General features: G+C 45.0%; 1 protein-coding gene across 3 annotated transcripts in view; it reads left to right on the forward strand.

The window, feature by feature from the left end:
- Nucleotides 1–17,996, forward strand: part of sdk (sidekick cell adhesion molecule) — a 115,929-nt gene that overhangs the window by 4,772 nt on the left and 93,161 nt on the right. For all 3 annotated transcript variants that reach the window (XM_065452642.1, XM_065452643.1, XM_065452644.1), the window contains exons 3-8: nt 1,985–2,148; nt 4,100–4,226; nt 5,234–5,342; nt 5,588–5,808; nt 11,583–11,858; nt 15,449–15,568. In XM_065452642.1, the coding sequence (XP_065308714.1) occupies nt 1,985–2,148; nt 4,100–4,226; nt 5,234–5,342; nt 5,588–5,808; nt 11,583–11,858; nt 15,449–15,568 (1,017 nt within the window). The remainder of the gene's footprint in view (nt 1–1,984; nt 2,149–4,099; nt 4,227–5,233; nt 5,343–5,587; nt 5,809–11,582; nt 11,859–15,448; nt 15,569–17,996) is intronic.

Raw genomic sequence — 17,996 nt, forward strand, 5'->3', positions numbered from 1 at the left:
TGGTCTGCAATATACAGGGTGTCCCAGCTAACTTTAGCCAGAGTTAAAAATTATGCGAATGCCACATAGCTGTACAGAACCAAGGTAATGTTTGCCATCACTTGGAGATATTCAGATTTTTTTGCATTCTCTCTAATTACACAATTAGTCCTAATTAATTAATCAACTTCTCAAATATTATAATCAGATGAAAAGCGTCAATGAGAAAATTCTAGAGCGACACGAAAAACTTCCAATACAGCTCTGTTGCTCAATACGTGCTTCATAAGTGTTTTTCCGAGCATGAAAGAAGCCCGCAAATACACGCAAAGTGCCCCGAGCGGCCAGTCACGTGGCATTTTTGCGTGCATTTGCAGGCTTCTTTCACGCTTAGGAAAAACACTTTTATGCAGCACGTATTGAGCAGCAGAAAGCTGTATCAGGAGTTTTTCGTGTCAGCCTACAATTTTATCATTAACACTTTTTGTCTGATTATAATATTTGAAAAGTTGACTAATTAAGACTAATTGTCTAATTAGTCATAATGAAAAAAAAATAATTTGAGTATTTCCAAGTGACGGCAAACAACATTACCTTAGTTCTGTCCAGCTACGTGGCATTTGTATATTTGTTTAACTCTGGTTAAAGCTAGTTGGGACGCCCTGTATAAAGGGCAGAGAGAAAACTGAACCTGAATTTTTTAGCAGTGTCAATTTATTCAACTTCTCAGTTTTCACCTTGGCAATTATGCACATAACTTCAGAAAACACTCTTCTTGGATGTACGCTTTGCCTTGGCTTTTGTCTATGTTGTGCCCATTGTGAATTATGTTGTGATACATATTCATACATTTCTTGTTTGGTTATACTGACATGCTTTCATTGTTCATCCTTTTCTGGTGATAATTTTTCCCCACCGAACCACTATAACAATGTTATCGCTTGGCAAAACACGTGCCTACATGTGTGAGGACTTTATCATATGTTGCCGACTCTGTAGTGAAAGAATCTTGTCTAATCAGATTGCATGCGCATTGCGAAGAGTGGTGTACATTCTGGAATGTACGCGAGCACTAGCAATTAGGCTTAAATGTACAATGAGTCACGTATAAATAGCCAGTGCACTTGACCCGTAGATAAGATTTTGACGACCAACGACTGTGCTCGCTGCTATTGTTGTGCTTTGAGTTTTACTTGTATTTCTTTGCACAAGTTTGCCCAATGAAAAGTTAGATTTACGACTTACAGTTTTGGCACCACATGGGCTGGCATAATGTCAAAGTATTGTATTCCATTCTTATTCCAAATCTGCCATTAGCCTTCTGTGATAGGGCAAAATGGCTCAGGTCATGCTTATATAGGTGGGGCCCCAGATATTTTGACCTATCACAGAGGGCTATCATATTTTGACCTATCACAGAATGGTAGATTTGAAGTGAAAACAGATTGGAATAGAAGTACTACATGTTGGGCTAGTCAGTTAATATTGCTGAGTAGACCATAAATATGACCACTTTGGCGCAAATAAGGAATGACGGAAGGGCGCTCCTCTTGTTGCTTTCTGTCCTTCCTTGTTTGCGCCAAAGCAATCATATTTATGGTCTACTCGGCAAGATTGGAACAGTCTGACGTTATTCTGGCACTGGTTCTTCAGTGTCATCAGTGTCACTGCAATGTGACAGTACCGTACCTCTTCTGCAGGGGTGAGTGCTGTGTTACCTTACAGTAAAGCTCTTTACATGGGGGCAGCACGCACATATTGTGTTCCCAGCCACCAGAAGAGAATGGTTGATTGGGTGAGAACTGCCACATTCAAGATGACTGGCAGGAGGCAGATGAGTGCACCCTGCATGCACCAGCTTCCTAGACTTGCTCATACATACCCTCTGCAAGGCAGGCATGGAGGCTTCCTTGCTTTACTTGGGATTTGGGTTTTCATGTCTGCTGAAGGGCTTTTCATCTATGAAGTAGTGACAGCGTTATGATGCTGTTATGTTCTTGTACAGACTTGACACCAACTGAGGAAATTTCCGAGGCTGTGCAAGTGGCTGTGCGCAAGGGTGGTCATGTGATCCTGGAGCCACCAGTGGTTGACAGCGTTCCACCAGCCACTGCAACTTGGGCCTTTGGTAGTGTATCTTTGGACAGCAGACAGTTTGCAACTACACAGGTATGAACTTGAAATTGAATTTTTTTGCAAATTTGCATGTTAGAGTTGTCTGTAAATTAAAATTAAGCTAAACGGCACTGTTTGAGCAAAAGGGCCATTATTATAATTTAGTTTAGTTCACTATAAGCTCACCGTTCTGGCTTCCAAAGCAGTGCTATCAGAAGATGCAGGGAGCTCCAGCTGAATGCTGTTTCTACAGAAAATATAATGCCACAATTTTTTCAGGTTACTACCAGTATAGGTGTTTACTCACAGCTTTACCCTTTACCAGTGGACCAGATTGGTCGACATGATGTGGCAAAATAAAAAAAAAAGTTTTGCATGTCTTTTAGGCCAAACCCAAGCATGGGGTGTATGTCTGCGGTGCCACGTGCGATCAGTTACTAGAACGATTTACCAGACAATGTTACTAACATTTGCAGCTGTGTTCTCGTTGCTTAGTTCACATTGAAGCGAGAGGCCGCACAAAGGTCAATCAGTTTGCTCCTGCTACCGTACTTTCTCACTCCAACGTTCTGATAAAAGGTTTCCAGGGTCATTGAGTGAGACATGTTCATGTTTGCTTGTGGGCGTGTGACACCATGCTTGTTAATTTAGTTAGTAAGCGAATGTTTGAAAGCTTATATAGCTGATAAAACCTCAATACTTTTCGTATAGCTGTCTACTAATTTGCTATTGCATTCAATGCTTCGCCTTTCAGGTGAAACTGCAACTCTCTTTATTTATCCCAACTTTAGTGCATTGTTAGTAAATCTTTGTTCTTCCAAATGAGAGAAAGTTGCATTTCTGTATGATATAATGAGGTGCCCGGTACCGTAAAGCACTTCTTCTTCTTATTTTTTTTTTAAGGTCATGGCAAACACGTGTGCGTTACAATCGAGGGCATTTTGCCTTTCTTTCTTTCTTTCTTTTTTTTTTTGGTCACGGAAAAAGGGTGCACATTAGAATCCAGTAAGTACAGCAAGGGCTCCCGCAGGAGCGCAAGCATTCCATTCACAGATTTGACGAGAGCGATCTCAGTCTGAACGACGCGCTCCGTTTATGATCCGGCCAAGTGTTCGCGATCTGCCATTGGAATTCAACATTAACAGTGCGGACAGTAGTCCTTTTATTATTGCTTTGAACTGTTTCAAGTGCAAGTGCCGCTACCAGTGACATTGCTGACAATAATGCAAGACTACGGCACCAGTAACACTGCTGTCGCAAGCAAACATGCACAAATAGGGCCATGGACATTTGAATCAGCACCCCACATGGGCTTGTTACATAATTTTGTAAGGGAGCAAGATATTGTCTTGGCCAACGATGCATTGTGTCTGACAAAAGTAGTGGAAGGAGCCAAATGTATTTGCTTCTTGCAGCTAAGGTGTGACTGTATAATCTTTCTGGGAAAATAAGAAAGTTAAATGTGCTTGGACCAATACTACATCTTGCATTGAACAAGAACATGCCTTTTGTTGTTTCGCATTTCGTATTAAGAAATCACCGCACCTTGCTCAAGAATGGCGTGCGCTGCCCGAGCCTCACTGCTTTTGCCGAGAACTGCATGTGGCAAATGGCGCCTCAGCACCATGCCCTGTGCCGTGTCTTTAGTGAGATGTGTGGTAAAGTGCTGTTTTGCTTCCTGAAAAATTCTTGCTCCGTAATTAAGGGCCTTATTTTGAGACAGAACTTATGTATAAGCATAACCACCGAGATGAGTCTAATCTGGTGATGTGCATTCCGTGTCGCACATTTGTGCAACATGGTGAACAGATGTAGTTTAGCAGAATGCGTTCTTGGGCAAGTTGGTTCATTGTATTTGGAAAGATTGGTTGTGCTTTGTAGACGATCCTTTGAGACGATCCTGTCTTCTTCCTTGTGATTGTCTACAAAGTGCAACCAATCTTTCCAAATAGTGAACAGAAGGAGACAGTTTATAGTGTAATTAAACTGATGTTCTCCTTGCCAGGACAACCGCCTGGTGATCCTGGAAGCAACTCCAGAGCTTGGGGGTCGGTATCAAGTGGAGCTGACAAATCCTCACACTGGCGACACCATTTTTGGGCCACCAGTGGAGCTCAGTGTTGACGATAGTGGTAGGTCACAAGAGCCAGCTTCACCTGTCTGCTTTCCAAAATCCTCGCTCTCCCTTTGTTTAATTTTGTGGTGGCACAAAATCAAGTTCATCCTGCAGTCATGCAAAGAGGGATTTTGTCACAGAGGCCCCGTTTTTTCGTGTGTGTGTAAACAGACCAGACGCCTTGTGAATTTTTTCTGCTAGTCTTTCAGCAAGAACATAATGACCTTTCAACATAGCAGTCAATGTAGAAGCATATGTGTCCCTGTTCACATGCTGTGTGACATATTATTGCGATAGCAATTACCGTATTTACTCGAATCTAGGTCGGCCCCAATTCTGAGCCGACCCCCGAATGTCCGAAACCAGAAAAAATAAAGAAACTTACCTTGAATGTAAGCCAAACAAAAAAGTGAGGACGGCGTTCACAAAATTAAAATAGTATTTATTTAATATGAACACGCCGAGCTCGCTCTATTTCATCATGGCTGCTAGCCTTGTACGCTTGCGGACGCGCGCCCATGCATGCGCAGACAATGCCGCACGGCTCATAAGCGTCAGAACATGGCACAATCTCGGTGAACAGCTCCTCTCTGTTATCGCTCTCTTCTCTTTCTTATCGCTAAGATCTCGTTGCGGCACACGCGAAAGGTGTCTCCCGTTGCCCCCTCCAACGATGGATGTTTTTCTCATCGATGCTGAAGTCCTGCCCAACTTGAACGTTTGATGATGCCTCTGTGGCTAGCACAAATTATGTTAGTGGTATCGCAGGTTCAGTGCCATTACGATAACGCCACGCTGCAGCTGATACAGCCACGATACCGATACGACACAGGTCAAAATGGCAACGTTGCTTGTGTACTTCGGTTGGCTATTGGCATGGCTAGTAGCAGCTGCAATACTGACACGTGAAAGACTGCCAGGTGGTCCAAATTAATCCGGAGTCCTTCACTACGGCATGCCTCATAATCAGATAGTGGTTTTGGCACATAAAACCCCATGATCTTTTTTTTTTCTTGCTTCCAGATGGAGAATACAAGGCAGAACTTTCTATTGTTGTACCACCAATAGACCGAGAGTTCAACAACCTGGAAAATGGTTATGACAGCTATCTTGAGTGCATTGCTGCCGGCAGGTAAGAACCTCAGTGCGCATGTTTCAAAAAAGCACTGACTTCACAGCACAAAGAGAGGAGGTATATTAATTACAGTCGGCGTCTGATTTTCCGGATGCCTGATTTTTTAAGCATGTCCAATAATTCGGACTCCCCCACCGCACCATCACTTGCTGGGTTTTATGAAATTTAATGTTCCTAGCTTGGCAGGTATGCCATCCATGTTTGCTGTTGTGGTGATGATGGTTTTTCTTTTTTCCGCACAGCCCTCTGGAACAGGTACAAATAGTGTGGCTCAAGGATGACCGTCCTTTGGGTGAGCTGCCTCATGTGCTGACCCATTGGAACCGAACCCTGACTCTTTTGCACTTGGGACCCCAACATGCGGGACGCTACACCTGCCAGGCTAGCCTGTTTCAGCACTTCGATGGCTCTGTCACAGAGCCGACGATGCCAATTATCGCCCATGCCAATGTCACCGTGTCAGGTGTGTGTCCTTTTGTATTATGGTATGTTTTCATTTTAGGGAGTGCTAATGGGCATATTCAATGTTGTAAAAACTCTACTTTGCTATGATGGCCTGTACGAGGTGTGGGGCACCTGACCCTCTAGTGGTGTTTGTCTTTGCACACAACTTCTGCGAATCCCAACGTTCAGTTTCTCTTCTCACTACACACACACAAAATGGTTGAAGTCGGTTTTTAATTTTTGCAGCTATGGCCACAGATGGCTGAAGTATTCCAGTGCTTGTGTCACCTGATGGTGTGGATAATTTGTGCAGGGGAGGACTTGCTTCCTTCTCTCAGGGCTGTGGGACGTCAGTGTGTGGCGGTCAACTGTAAGCTTGTTGATGCTCATTGGTCCACTTCTCGCGACCGATAGCAGGCCTGGCAGGTTCTGGCTTGTGCAGAGCACTGTTCATTGCATTCAAATTGGGTGCCTTGGTGACACCAGTGAACTTTTGTGTTGAAGTTGGGGTCGCTTGCTGAAAACGCAGAGCATAGGGGCTTTGGCCATATCACTGATGAACAACTCGTTATAGGAATAAAGGGTAGCATTAATGGTGCTATGCCTCGGTAACTTCACTGAGGGTTTTCTCCAAGAGAATGCGCTCAGTAAGGAGGGGTTTCAATTTGCCAGCTGGGGTACAGGTGGCCGCAGTGTCTGCTACAGCCGAAAAGTGGTTGGTTAACCATGTGCGGGAAGATGGAAGCGGCAGCGGATACTTCCACACTCATCACTTGCTCATGACCATAAAGGTTCAGGCAATGTCAGCGAGATCTCATGTGACACGCTCGTTGGTGCTGATAGCACTTTTAATTCCCATGTGCCACCCGCGAAAGGAAGCTTTTTCCCCTTCTCCCCAAGCCTGCTGGTGCCCATGCACCTGACGCACAACATTTACCGTATTTACACGGTTGTAAGTCAACTCGAGTGTAAGTTGACCCCTCGATACCGCATGTGACGGGGGGAAAAAAAAAAGAACATACTCGAGAGCGCATTCCATAATGAAAATTTATTAGTAGCTGGCATGGTCACTGAACTACTCGTCTTCACTAGTGCTGCCATCATCATCGCTGCTACATTCCCACAGTGCGTTGTCGTCCAGCGAAATTCAAAATTTGACAAACAACCATACCACATCTTGTGGGACAGCAGCCGACGTCGAATGCACCCAACCACACGCAGCCGTCAAGGAGGCTCTTTTGACAGGTCCGGCTGGTGTAAGTTCGCGGTCTTCTGCCGCCAGCCACACGTTGTACTCACGGCGGAGCAGATCCTTAAAAGGCGAAGGTCCAGGCTTGTTTTACGGCCATGTCGCACTTCACTGGCAGAGACCGATCACGCATCTCAGCGGTGTACGCCACAAGCTTGCCCTACAGCTCTGGAAAGCGTCCCGACTTCGGCCCGTGGGAAATTCTTCACTTGCCGTCACAGGTGAAAATATTGCTTCGCTGCAGTTGCCACTCTCGCACCAGCCGTTCAGAAACATCAAACTTGCAGCCCGTTGCACAGTGATTTGTTTCTTCAGCTTAAGGGGGGACACGGCTCTTCGCGGCGAAAAAATCGCGAAAAAATCGATTTTTTGAAAACGAAATTTTCGCTATCTACAGCTAATATTCCTTTAATTCACCAAGTTTCGAATCTCGGGGAAGAGTATTTCGTCCGCAATATCAATTTATAACATCACTGTGAGCTGAATTCCGCGCAAAAATAGCCCTTTTTATCGCGGCGCGTAGCTCTTTTTCTACGCGCGCGATCGCAGCCATCTTGGTCTCGTTGGAAAGAGGAGCCTTCCTTCTTTTATTTCCCGCCAAAAGTGACCGTCGGTACGCCAGTGACGTTGAAATCCGGGGAGAAAAAAAAGCCCGAACGCGCGATCCGATTCGTTGACTAGCGCACGTGACCAAAAACGCGTGCTGTGGTTGGCTGCGCGAGGTTCCCATCGTCTGCTCCACTCCGCAGGCGACGCGACTGCGCGTCTCGTAGGTTGGTTGGCGCATGCCCAACGATGTCCGATCCACCGGGAAAGTTCGCCACGAGGCACAAGTTCGGCAAAAAGAATAAGCGATCAGCTTATAACTTTCCAAAGCGCTCCATTCCTTCTGAAAGCATCGAGACTAGCTCGCCGCCAACCGGAAATGATGCCGAAACCGCGGACGATGCCGAAGTAGGCCTAGCCAGCTCGCAAATGAGTGAAATCGTTACGGACAGCGGCTGCGTTCGGCGTGACACTGCAATGTTGCAGCGTGCGGATTTGTTGCAGAGGGAGATGAATGCTCAAAAAAACTTCGAGTTCTTGCGTCAACGCCAGCAACAAAGCGGGTGTTGGATTTGCTCACTCGCGCCGACGGCGTTGCAGCCGCGCCAGTCGACGCCGAGGCAGGCTTCGCTTTCCTCAGTAGGACTCCGTGAACGGACTGATGTCGTCAAGTGCAAGGTGTGCGGCGGCAGCGTCGCAGTAGGCAGAAACGAACGGTAATCTGGCCTCGCCATAAAGATCGTTATCACGTGCGCGTGTTGCGGCGATATCGTGTCGGCATGGAGCTCGACCCGCGTGAACGACAACCTTGCCGCGCGCGCGATGCAAGCCACCGGGAATCGGCGAACGGCGCTAAACGATGTTTTTGCCGCATTTGGATGGCCGTGGTTAGAGCCACTACATTTCTGGTGGCTTTTAGCCACTTTCACTGCAAAATAATGCAAAATTATTTCTGTACTTTTGATTAAAAGTGAATGCATTCCTTTTTTTCTCGTTTTCTCAAAACACCAACTTTTCACTTGTACACAATGTAGGGTCAGATTTTGGAATTTATGCTTTAAAATTTTTCAATTCTGCTTTAGATCAGACAGTAGGGTAGCCACAGTTCGAACAGTAAAGATTGAATTGCTATAAAATTACTAATATTTGATATATCAAAATAGTATTCCTACCATTATGTTCCTTATGTTTTCTAGTACCCAGGCATGTGCCAATACGACTATCGTAGCGCATTTTTTTCCCCTATTGTGTCTGCAAATTATGAACAATGAATTTCATTTATCTTCAGAACTAAATGGCCTATTGGAAAAATAATTATATTTGAAATCAGTACAAAAGTCTTAACAAGAATGCAAAGTTTCATGAATATTGATGGAAAACATCATGAACATTATTTGAATTAGTGTCCCCCCTAAAGAAGCAAAAGTTTCATTCTTGCCTGGTTGGACCTCTGTATCATCCTTGATCAATTTAATATTCAAGCATTTGCCGTAATCACCATGAACATGTCCTGAAATGTTTTTTCTCGTTTTCTCAAAACAACATTTTTGATGGTAGTGTAGTTTTGGAGTGACGATATCTCTGGTTCTACTCATCTTATTGCAATAATTCTTTTTTCTTCAGAAAGGTGGACAAATTGGGAGTGCAGTAGGCCTAAAATATGAACAAATATCATTACAGAAATTTTGAAAAAGTAATAATTTCTCCAGGGTTTCACTAATGCCTTCTGCTTACAAAAGTTTGACATGCTGTAACTTCGGCATAAATCAGTTTATAACATTCATTCTTGTGGCACTGCAACCTCTGATCATTCAACATCATTTTGATGTGCCAGTCTCCTTCATTAACAGCCAGCATTGTAGAGAGAACTTGCCTCCAAATTAGTCCATACAAAAAAGTATGAATTGCTTATATTTTGAAAAGTACTTGTTGCATGGGAAAACCAATTGAATATTTGAAATCAGCATGTCAAAATACATAAGTGATGGAAGTTTTATCAAATTGTGGCCACAAATAAAAAATGAAAATTTAAGTGGGGTGTCCCCCCTTAAAGGATGGCAGCCCTCTTGAACACTGAGTACTATGAGTCTGGTACACTCTACTGTGAACGAGCGCTGAATGTTTAGTGGGCCTGGAGCACTCATGACGACTGAGGAAGCATGGAAGTAGCACGTAGCCGGCAGTTGGGTCAAACGCGTCAAACTAGAGCTAGAGGTAAAGAGAAACACGTGAGCGATGTCTGCTCTTTCATTAACCATCAATACTCCCTGCAAGCGCTACCGTTCCGGGGTTGCCACTGCAAATGGAACAGCGGTACTTCCATCAACTATCGGCACCCCCTGTCCCGCCATGAGTGTTGTGTGCATTGTAAAACTAAAAAAAGAATGTTTAAAAACCCTTCCAAAAAGCAAACTAACGTGCGGGATATCGAAAACTACGGGTAGGGCCATAAAGCAAACATAAAATTCTAACTATGTTGTAGCTCCCCTGATGTCTCGTTGGTCTCGCTTTTTTGGCAATGCCATGTCTTGGTTTCGAATGTAAGTCGACCCCCCCCCCCCTCCACTTCAGATTTTCAAATTTAAAAAAAAATAGGTCGACCTAGAATTGTGTAAATATGGTACCACGCGTGCGACCGTCATGGGGCATGAGGATTCCCCTCTCTTGATCCTTTGGGGGTCGATTTTTTCTATTGCAGATTCCAATTCTTTTTAAAGACTTATTTAGAAAAAGATTTACCATAAGGCCTCTCCCATACTTCTCCAACTACCCTGGTCATGTACTAATTGTGGCCATGTTGTCCCTGGAAACTTCTTAATCTCATTTGCTTACCTAACTTTCTGCCGCCTCCTGCTACGCTTCCCTTCACTTGGAATCCAGTCCATAACCCTTAGTTACCATCTGTTATCTTCTCTCCTCATTACATGTCCTGCCCATGCCCATTTCTTTTTCTTGATTTCAACTAAGATGTCATTAATTCGCATTTGTTCCCTCCCCCAATCTGCTCTTTTCTTATGCCTTAACGTTGCACCCATCATTCTTCTTTCCATAGTTCGTTGCGTCGTCCTCAGTTTAAGTAGAACCATTTGACCGTAGAACAAGTAGAACAGATTTGACCGCTGAACAGTCCGAGTTATTTGTGGCTGACACAAAAACGTGCCCTTTTATTGGCACCTAAAGCTACACTGCATGCGCACTCTGCTCGGCGAGCTGAGAGGGGTATTGAATGTCATCGATGTGGCAACTGAGAAACGATGGGAAATTTTGGATGGAGAATGGCATTGGCAGCGGTGTGGGTAGAACGCTAAAAGGACTTCCCTCGTGTGTGCAACACTTCCTGGCCTTGCTGCATACACTGGGGTAAAGGCATTCCTTTCTCTGTGCTATGAAGGCCCCAGTGGAAAGGTCTCTACCACTCCCAACTGTTTTCAGGTATAATTTCACTTTCTTTCACTTAGCTAAACAGTGGTGCACATTCTAAGACTTTGAATTAAATTCTTAACCTCTTTCATGCTGCACCATTTCCTGAATTTATGGCCAAAAATGGCCAAATTATTTTTAAAGATTCTAGTTGTGAACAGGTTTTACCTCCTCAGAACGAGTTAATTCACTTCTGCTTATGCTGGTCCATAAGTGGGGTGATGCCATCTACCTAAAGCACAACTAAGCACTGAGACGAAACTTGGCTCATCCATGGAATTGCTAGAAAATGCAAATTAGCACTGACGAGCCAAGCTTATCTTTGACTGTTGTCACCAGAAACCCGTAGACAAACCCATCTCGTCTGAGGCATGGAAGGGGTTAACCAAATCACCTGGTAACTCTCGATACATGCCTCATTTGTCGTTTGTATGGTGTATTTTATATACTCTTATGCCCATAAGCTAAGTATTAAAAGTTATGTTTGTGCTACAAGTGTGTGTGTGTGCGCGTGTGACCTAACTCACTCTGGACGTAAGGTGACAGTTGCTCACATGGTTTTGCTGCCGTGACTGCAGTGCCGCCCTCATTGAGCCGCAAGGTAGACGAGGAGACTGCGGTGGAGCTGGGCCAGCAGGTGCAGCTGCCCTGTGCGGCCGAGGGCCACCCACTGCCTGAGGTGCACTGGCTGCTGGACGCCCAGCCGCTGGACCTGACCAGTGGCCGCTTCCACGTGCATGAAGGAGGCACCCTGGAGATCAGGGCACTGGCCATGGAGGACGCGGGCGTCTACCAGTGTGTGGCCGAGAACCTGTTGGGCGAGGCACGGGCCGCCACCTGGCTGCACGTCAAAAGTAAGGGCCTCCTTTTTTTACCTGCTGGGCTTTCTATACAGTCAACTCTCGTTACAACGGACCCTTATAATACGACAAAAAAAAACTTCAGTTTTATCTGAAGTCCGTAATATCCAAGACTCCTCACTTCCGAAACTTTCGTCACGATGTCTAAAAACTTCATTGCAAAGAGTGAGTGAGGAACGTCCAAAGTAAAAAAACAAACAAAAAAGTCGCAGTTTCACCCGAAAGGTGAAGCATCAATTGCAATAGCAAATTAAGCAAGATAAGCGAGGTAGCAGCAACAAGTGAATTGACCTTCATGCTATTTCTCTCTTAAACGGAAACTAAATGTTGAAAGCACAGCACATATGAAGCTACTGGCATGGGTGCACTTTGTCAACATCGCAGATCACTTTTAAGATACGGTGCCTGCATGGCCACACCGTTAAGAGCAGCCACGTCTGTGCCTTGCCCGTGAAAGACGGCGTGCTTCCACCCCACTTTCCGCCCTCCGTTGCGCACAAGGCACTGAGTTCAGATTGTCAGCTGAACCTTGCAAGTCAGTTGCCAACCCGTGTCGACAAGGCAAAAGTCTGTTTTATACACTCGATTTTGACAAAAATTGCTGCTAATTTCGTCCGCTGTAGCCTATAGTTCATTGTTGCGCGGTCCGTTACAAGTGAAATTCATTGTATAATGAAATAGGTAGAACAAACGGGCTGAAATATAGTCGTTATATCCAAACATCTGTTGTATACTGGTCCATTTTAACGAGTATAGACTGTACTCTATATTAAACTTATGCAGGCAGCACTGAAGGAGCTACACAAGTAGTCTTGGAAGTGTCTCTCCGCACATTCAACAGTGCAGTTGTTTTTGATTATACAGTCAACGACTGAATTTTCGGACATGCCTGATATTTCGGACGTCTTCGCGGGACCGCCACGAGCCCCATAGAATCAATGTATAAGGACATCTGAAGATTGGACACTCGAACCCCCCGCCATCCAATTTTCCGGACTTTTTGACGCTACAGAAGGGCCTTTCCTCGCACAGCGAGCGCACTTGCGAAGGAAATCGACTTGCAGCCGAAGCATATCACCGCTTTGAACCACAACTAGCCAAATCTAGCCGTCACACACCAATTTGGTCTGGCCACGCTGGCTATGTTCATTGCTGCAAATGGCCACACTTCCGCCTCTGGCGGAGTTTCCGGACCGGCGCTATTTCGTTTGTTTGCGCAGGCCGCGTTTTAACTAGCGTGGTGTGTGGTGGTGCTGTTGTGTCAAGTGTGCTCTGCGACGCTAGGCCTAGGTGTTTCAACGCTCGTCAGCGAACTCCTCTGTTCGCAACTTGGGGATTTCGCTTGCTTTCGATGGCCCCCACTTCGTCTTCGTCGTCCTCGCCGATGGCATCGAAGCGCGGAAAGCAGTACCATACCCACAAAAATAACTTTTGAACAGTTTGTTGACGCTGACAACGAGCTCAACTTCTGTGCAGAACTGACTGACGAGGGAATAGTCCGTCAGGTTGTGGCGGATTCAGAAGACTCCGATGTTGAAAATGAGGAGCCAATGCCTGCGCCGCCTACAAGCGCCAAGTTGACGCGAGCACTGTTGACTTTTTCATCGGTGTACAGTGCTGACATGACCCTTGCTCAGATCGAGGCGAAAATGATCACATGCAACCGGAACGCCATCCAAACAACAATCAACAAGTTCTTCTAGCCACTGCAGCAAGAACACTGGCTGCCCGACGATGCACATGTACATAATAAACCGGCAGTCGGCTGCATACAGAGTTTTTGAACACCTCTTTTTATAGCATGTTCATTGATACTTTGGCAGGGTTTCGGAAGCGCGGTACTTCGCCCTTCACCTCTAGATCCGAGAAAAAAAGAAAAAAGGTGAGTTTTTTTCGCATGCATTCATTTTTGCGGACTGCCTGAATTTTCTGACGTTTTTTGTTTTTACGTTTCCTAGAGGGTCCGAAAAATTGGTCGTTGACTGTACAGCGTTTTCTATAGAATAACTACTTCATTTATTACAACACTTCAACACAACAAGTATACTTCACTGTATAACGTGGCTGTATTGTGGCAAAACTGACAAGTCAAGTTCGAATTATTCGTCGAAAACCCATAGAACTGTTTGGGCAAGATTGAATGAACCAAAATATGTAGTCAGCAGAAGTCTACTACACTAAGTTCGAGCTGATACAGCTGAAAGGAGCTCGGAACACTTATAATGATTATGATTTTTTCAAAAAAGCCTTACGAAATATGAGGATTATATTGGTGCTGCCTTGCTATAAGGTAGAATTTTTTATGCCTTTCTTTATTTCACAAGGTGTATTGCTTGGAAACTGAAATATGGAAAGAAAAGCACATAATATAGATCCAAGTTACGTGTCCCGTTGCACAGATCACCCCTTAAAAGCGCATGAATGTGCTTCGAGAGTCAGCATTTTTAAGCATGCATTTTTTTCTATGTATCATACATTAACCTACCACACAGTGTTCTTGTGCCTTTTTCTTCTTTTGTCATCAAACTACAGGACTTCCTTTTATCATAGACCTTGTTTTTTTTTCTTATTCTTTCTTTTTAATGCGAAAGCATCATATGCCCCATTATGCAAAAATCTGTTGTAGTCGGTGGCGTGACCAAATGATGACACCAAAATTATCGGCGGTGCAAACAGTAAAAACACGTTAAAAAATGCTCGGCTTGGCATCAAATTTCTTAGGTAGGCTTCTGTGAAACGCGTAAATAATGACTTTGAAAGGAAAATTTCGTAAATTTCCGTTCGAGTGGGAAGGGAACCTGAGCCTCCAGGGTAGGAGACGAGCACGCTTCCTTGACACCATGACAGTTCCACGATTCTTGTTGACTAAAGGTGCACCTGGTTGCTGGTTGCGTGTGTCATTGCACACGTGACAGTGTAGCTAATGTCGAGGAAGTGGCACCACATGATGAGTGTATAAAATAAAAAGCATTTATGACCAACTGAATGGCACTGAGCGGTTCTTCGAATTATGAACTCTCCACATGCAACCGAGCGTGTTGAGATGCTTGGTGCATTTTGGTTTGGCCTTACCGAGATGCAGTTAGAATGCAGGCGAGAGATTGCGCAAACAAGAAGGCATGGAAAAAAAATTTCACCAAAGAGACTATAATGCTTTTGCATTGCCACACGTAAGTTGTCTTAAGTGTCTGTGCCAAATTTTTCTTGTTTTTTGTGGCTTCCTTGTGTTTTACTCAGTTGTCACTAAGCAAAAAAATTTGTGAAGTGTTTGTCTACATTGCTTTATATGCCTTTAATCTGATGTTATATTGTCATTTTTCCTCCTTAAAATAATTCCCGAAAGCTGCTGTAAGTAGTTAAATCTCAATGGCTACTGTCTCTTGGTGTAATTTCTGGATGAAGGACAAGGCAAAAGATGTAGCTGTGGAAGGTTACATTCTTTCCTGCCCTCGGAATGCCTCTCATCTTTTTTTTTTTTTTAACTTGAGTGCTGTGGTAGCCCTGTTGTCATTTGGAAGACGCACAGTCTTTGTGGGGCACTCTTCATGAGACAGCATTGCAGTGCACTCTTTGATCATGTGCAGTTTCTCCACCGGCCTTCCTGCGAGCTCCCGAGAATGTGACTGTCCTGGATGGAATGGATGCGCAACTGTCATGCTCAGTTGTGGGGGCGCCACTTCCCAACACAAGCTGGGCATACAGTGGTATGTCTTCTTTTGGCATCAAGATTGTTTTGGCATCAAGATTTGTGCTTGGGCTTTTTCTGACAAAAGCAGTTATTACCCATATTTCAAAATGGTAGGCTTTGTACCTGCTTAAACTTGTTGTATTTTGCTTGCCAGCTTTTTGCAAAATGTGGCTTAGTTTGCATTGGGCAACAGAAAGCGTAGGAAGGAAAAATGTGCCCGTAAGTGGGAACATAATTTACATTTGGTACTCTGCACTTTCACCGACACAATGAAAGGCAAACCTTGCAATGTTTCTTTATGTTGGAGCAGTCTTATTTGCAGGTAATGCTGGTTAGGATTGATGATGAGCCTACACTCTTCTTTACTATCCGCTTTATTAACGAGCTCCGAGTTTCTGCATCGTTCACAACTAACACTCTGTTCTCACGGCACAACACACAACCAAAACGTCTGTTTGACTCTCACCACTTCGTGCTCCATCCAGCAACTGCAGTCCGCATTCCTGTCTCCCGTGCAACACTTGCGCCATCTCTCAGCGGTCCCCCCTGACTACTTAGAGGACCGCTGGTCCCACTACTCCCTCCTCACAAGTTGCTATAGAAAGTGCCGCATATTCTTTTGTAATAAATATCGCCTGCCACGAACAGAGTGACTGTGGTCAACTCCTATGCTATTCAGTGTCTGTGCCACACTCACTGAAAGCGCTGACAGAGCATGCAGTGAAATCATCAGGGACGAGGAAAGACAAGGTGTAAAGAAAAATGCTTGCTATTCCCTCTTTTCCCTCCGTCCGTGTTGTGTCTGTGCGATTTTTATGAATTTTAATGTTCGCAAACTGGTAGGTATGTGAGCATGTTTCAAATGATCATGGCTGTGATCATTTCTATAAAAGTAACTGTTTTTTTTTTCCCACAAATAATAGCAAGGTTTTTCACGTGTTCCTTAATGCTGTCACTCCACCACGAGGAGGAGCAATTTATCCTTTACTTTTGTTGGAGAGAACATTGCGACCTTTTGGCATTAAAGGGCCCCTGAAACGGTTCGGACAAATTTTGTAGGCGCGTAGGGTACAGCTTAAGTAGAACATTCGCACCACAATTTAAGTGAAGCGTTACGTATTAATGGAGCTGCAAGCGATTAGAAGTTACCCTCCTCCCTAACTATGCTTTTCCTCCTCAACTCGCTCGCCGAGCGAGCGGCGCTAAGCTCCGCCTTCACTGGTTCAGCGTCACGATGCAACGTCACATCGCTCACTTCCGGTTGTTTAGGAGCACGCCCCCTCCCGCGCGAGACCTCTCCGCTAGCCGCTTGGCCGTCGACCGAGAGCTATCGAAGCAGCGTGCGTTGCGAGCATTCTGTCGTAGCGCCGAACGTGTCCGGTACTCCGCTAAAAACAGGCAAGCTGGTCATTTCGGCAAATGACTGGAGGCATAAACTCAAGCTGATGAAGGAACTTTAGCGTAGACGTACGTGAGGAGCCTGATCGGTCTGCACGGTCCAGACACTTGCTGGCGCAGCGCTTAACCAGTCAAACAAAGCGCTAATATTGCTCTAACCAAGTGTAAAGCGTTTTAAACATTTATAAATTAACGTGTTGATGATTACACTCCTGCGAAAAATACACACCAGCAACAAAGAATACACTTCGTTGCTGCTACTGTGTATGGTTGAGCTCTGTGCCACCAGGTGGCTGCACCGTGCAGACCGTTCACATTTGCCCTTCTGCTCATCTCGTGGCTCATCCCGGCACAGTCAAGCGGCCAGACCCTGTCCCCTTGCGCTTGCCCTAATACTGGACTCGCGGTTTGCAGGTCGCTAGGTTTGCAGTCCACAAGGCAACAAAGTCGAATCATAGTGCTCGCGAAAAGACTGAGACCGACTCTGACCGCGGAGCTCTCGTCAAAATGGAGTACGTTGTAACACAAGCAGACGACACTTGCTGTGTGCCGGAAGTGCTGAAGTGTACTAAAAAACTATTCTTCTGTATTCTCTTTAAGTTATTTTCTTTTTACAAAAACAAAGTAACTAACATTCCAACTATTACGAGCATCATTTGTTCACCATAAAGTTGGAAAAATTATCAACCACGCGCCCTGGTCAGCCAATCAGATAGCTCGCCCATGTGACGTAATACAGTGGAATCTCGATGATACGATCACGGCTGATACGAATTTCTGGATGATACGAATTTTGCTGTGGTCCCGGCGGAGCCCCATTACTTTGCAACGTGTTAGAGAATGGTTGTTACGAATCAATTTTCGACCCGCGTGGGTTGATACGAAAATTACCGAAGACATTGGAAATTTGAAAGTGTGCTTGGCGAAAGCCACACGCTGCTGCCGTCTGCGCTCCAATTCATTCGCTTTGGTGTTTGGCGATATCGCCTGTCACTGCTGCCGCTTTCGTTCTGCTTCCCTGCCTTTGGTACCCGGCGATCTAATCA

The sequence above is a fragment of the Dermacentor albipictus genome, chromosome 8, assembly GCF_038994185.2.
Source record: "Dermacentor albipictus isolate Rhodes 1998 colony chromosome 8, USDA_Dalb.pri_finalv2, whole genome shotgun sequence".
Lineage (NCBI taxonomy): Eukaryota > Metazoa > Arthropoda > Arachnida > Ixodida > Ixodidae > Dermacentor > Dermacentor albipictus.